The sequence below is a fragment of the Neofelis nebulosa genome, chromosome 4, assembly GCF_028018385.1.
Source record: "Neofelis nebulosa isolate mNeoNeb1 chromosome 4, mNeoNeb1.pri, whole genome shotgun sequence".
Classification (NCBI taxonomy): Eukaryota; Metazoa; Chordata; class Mammalia; order Carnivora; family Felidae; genus Neofelis; species Neofelis nebulosa.
This window is the reverse complement of record NC_080785.1, coordinates 158,241,942-158,245,890: the sequence shown is the minus strand read 5'-3', so window position 1 is coordinate 158,245,890 and position 3,949 is coordinate 158,241,942. Positions and strand designations below refer to the sequence as shown.

Genomic DNA, 3,949 nt, shown 5'->3' with positions numbered 1-3,949 from the left:
ATTAAACATAGAGGTACCATTGCATCCAGAAAACCCACTCCTTGGTATATACGCAATAGTACAAAACTATATATTCAAGCAAAAACCTTGTACACAAACATTCATAGTGGCAGTATTCAAAATAGCAAAAGTAGAAACCCTGAGATGTTCACCAAGCAATGAACAGACACATGAAGTCCAGTATGTCCACACAATGGAATAGTGTCTGGGAATAAAGAGGAATGAGGTTCTGGGGCGCCTGGGTGGCTCAGTTGGTTAAGGGTCCGACTTCAGCTCAGGTCATGATCTCCAAGTCCATGACTTCGAGCCCCGCGTTGGGCTCTGTGCTGATGGCTCAGAGCCTGGAGCCTCCTTCAGATTCTGTGTCTCCCTCTCTCTCTGCCCCTGCCCCACTCGCCCTCTGTCTTTCTCTCTGTCTCTCTCTGTCTCTCTATCTTTCTCTGTCAAAAAAATAAATAAATATAAAAAAAAAAGATGGGGCTCCTGGGTGGCTCAGTCAGTAAGCATATGACTTCAGCTCAGGTCACAATCTCATGGTTAGTGAGTTCAAGCCCTGTATGGAGTTCTGTGCTGACAGATCAGAGCCCGGAGCCTGCTTCAGATTCTGTGTCTCCCTCTCTCTCTGCCCCTCCCCAACTCGTACTCTGTCTGTCTCTCTCTCAAAAATAAACGTTAAAAATTTTTTTATAAAAAAGAATGAGGTTCTGGTACATTCTACAACATGGAAGAAACTTGACATTATGCCAAGTGAAAGAACTCAGTCAAAAACATCCCCTAACATATACTTCCATTTGTAGGAAATGTCCAGAACAGGCAAAGTAGATGAGTGAGTCCCGGGGATGAAAGGTACAACATAGGGAATGTGTCAATAGTGTTGTAACAGCATTGTGTGATGACAGATGTATACAGTTGGCTGAGCATATGTTGTATAATTGAAACCAAGGTAACACTGTGTGGCAACTCTACTGCAATTAAAAATTTTAAAAATACATATTTTTTTGAAAAAAAGTGGTTTCCTAGGGCTGGGGGTTAAGGGGGTTGGGGAGGAAATGGGGAGTGACTGAATGGGAATGAGTTTCTCTTTTGGGTGACAAAAAAATGTTTCTAATTAATCATGGTGAGGATCGCATAACTGTGAATATACTAAAACCAACTGAATCGAGTGCTTTAAATAGATGAATTATACGGCACATGGACTATATCTCAGTAATGCTGTTTAATTATAAAATAAAATTAATATCCAAGACACAAACCAAGGGAGGAAGAAGTGGAAAAGTTCACATTTATTAGTACCTGCTCTGCCATGGGTGTCATCACACAAATCTATACCATTCTCACTAGGTAGGCATTGTTAAGCCCACTGTACAGATGAGGGTATGGTCATCCTTCCCCTTCTTCAAAAACTGCCTCCACACTGGCCACTTAGATGCTGGAGGGATGGAGTTTGCTGAGGAAGGTCTTGGTCATGGCAGTCTTTAGCTCCTTGTTCCTGAGACTGAAGATGATGGGGCTGAGGAAGGGGGTGAGGACCGTGTAGGTGATGGCCATCAGGGTGTCTCTTTCCAGAGACTGGGGACCCTTGGGCTTGAGGTAGACGACAGAGGCAAAGCCGTAGTGCACAATGACCACAGTGAGGTGGGACGCACAGGTGGAGAAGGCCTTGTGCCGGCCCTCAGCTGAGGGGATCCTCAAGATGGCAGCCACGATGAAGGCATAGGAGAGGAGGATGAGGAGACAGCAGCCCAGCAGGGCCATGATGCACACCAGCCCCACGCCCTTGGCCACTACTGGTACATCAGTTCCACAGGCCAGCTTCAAGAGAGGGGGCACATGACATAAAAAATGGTGGATCTCATTGGGCCCACAGAAGGTGAGGTGGAAAACGGCCGTGGTCACCACCAGCCCCGTGACCGAGCCACCTACCCAGGACCAGGCCACCAGGCAGGCGCAGCCGCGGGGGCTCATGAGCACATTGTAGCGCAAGGGGTGGCAGATGGCCACGTAGCGGTCGTAGCCCATGACGGTGAGCAGGAAGGAGTGGGTGAAGCCGAACGTGAAGGAGAAAAACATCTGGCTGGCACAGGCCGTCCAGGTGATGGTGCGGCGAGTGGAGAGCAGGTCGGCCAGCAGGCGCGGGGTGATGGCCAAGGTGTAGAGGATCTCGGAGGTGGACAGGGCGCACAGGAAGAGGTACATGGGCATGTGCAGGCTGCGCTCGCTCCAGACTGTGGCCATGATGAGCAGGTTCCCCAGCAGCGTGAACAGGTACATGAGCAGGAACAGCAGGAAGAAGATGGGCAGGAGATGCCTTGGGAAGGTGGAGAAGCCCACGAGGATGAATTCGGACACGGAGCTGTGGTTTCGGCCCAGCGTGGCGGCCATCCCTGGGTGGGGAGAGAGCGAGGGCGGCCAGATGGGCGGGAGCTACGGGTGTGTGCTGAGCCCAGCCTGGGAGGACTTCCCCGAGGAGGTACCCCCTCACCCCGCAGGCCATGGCCGGTCCCTCGGCCACAGGCTGCTCGTGACGATGGTCAGCGCTCCTCTGACCTGCACGGGGTTCATGGAAGATTGTGGGCCTCAAGTGCTTAGCGCTGGTCCTGGTGCATGGTAAAAACTCAGTAAAAAATAATACTGACAATTATTAAGACTACTGCTATTACCATTATTGACTCCATGTACAACCACCAGGATTTTCTGTCTTTGAGCATGCGGGTCACTCCATGTTCTCCCCAACTTGTGACTCCAAATCCTTCCTGATTTTAAGAGCGAGCTACTCCCTAACAGCCAGCTCAGCTGGAAGTCTCGTCTCCTACGTGTCTTGGAAAGGACGTAGGCTCTGGTTAAATCTCAGCAGTATCCCTTACTAGCTCACCTGGAACATGGAATAATAATGCTTATTCCACACAGCTGCTGTGGCACGTAGGTGAAGGGATGCACATTCGGCTCTTAGCTACTGTGGTTGTTGTGCGGCCTGACTTGCCCGAGTCCCTCACAAGGACATGGTCTGACTGGCATCACCAGAGTCGCATTCTCTGACCCCTGCTGTATCGCTGATCATCTCACGATGCCATTCCCTGAATCCCCGCCCCTCCTTGAGTCCTAGCCACACCGCTATCCCCAACCTCTTGCTTCCTGGAGCAAGCAAGGCTCCCAGCTACAGGTTCTCCCACATCCTTCCCCAAGTGACAACAGACTCACATCTGGCCCAGCTCCTCGTGAAGGTAGCTTTCCTTCCAAACACCTGCTCCATCTGGTGTCCCCTCTCTGTCTCTCTGCTTTCCTTTCTCTGCCACCAACAGGCTTGATGCAAAAATGCAACATTTTTTTTTTTTAATCGCAGGATGGATCAACAGATGAGTGGATAAATGAAAAGTGGCATGCCCGTGTAACAGGATACCAAAAGCACAACACGTGGCCCATGCTATGACACGGTTGAACCTCAAAGACATTATGCTGAGCGAAAGAGGCTAGCCACAAAGACCGCACGTTGTAGGATTTCGTTTATTAGAAACATCCAAAGGAGATAAATGCATCAAGATGGAAAGCAGACCAGTGGTTGCGGGGGGGATGGGCGCAGGATAAGCGGACGGTGACTGTTAATGGCTTGTAGATCTCCCTTTGTGCTGGTGACAGGTATGGAACCAAATAGAAGTGCGTGTGTCACGACATTGTGAAAGTTTAAATGGCAAGGATGGAGGCACCTGGGTGGCTCAGTCAGTTGAGCATCAGACTCTAGATTTCGGCTCAGGTGATGATCTTGCGGTTCGTGAGCTCGAGCCCCACACTGGGCTCCACACGGAGGGCACAGAGCCTGCTTGGGATTCTCTCTCTCTCAGCCTCTCTCTCTGCCCCTCCCCCACTCGTGCTGTCTCCCTCTCTCTCAAAATAAATAAATACACTTAAAAAAAAAAGCCACCTTTATAATTGCTAACTCTATATTATGTGATTT

General features: G+C 50.0%; 1 protein-coding gene across 1 annotated transcript; it reads right to left on the bottom strand.

Annotated features, from left to right (window-relative positions):
* Positions 1-1,385: 1,385 nt before the first annotated feature.
* On the bottom strand, positions 1,386-2,382 carry LOC131508478 (olfactory receptor 10H1-like). Its single transcript, XM_058723510.1, has one exon. It carries the CDS (start codon positions 2,380-2,382, stop codon positions 1,423-1,425), a length of 960 nt encoding a protein of 319 aa, XP_058579493.1. The 3' UTR covers positions 1,386-1,422.
* Between the last annotated feature and the right edge of the window lie 1,567 nt (positions 2,383-3,949).

What these genes read in the sequence shown, in the direction of transcription:
- LOC131508478 (XM_058723510.1), bottom strand. Translation starts at nt 2,382, where the DNA reads ATGGCCGCCACGCTGGGCCGAAACCACAGCTCCGTGTCCGAATTCATC.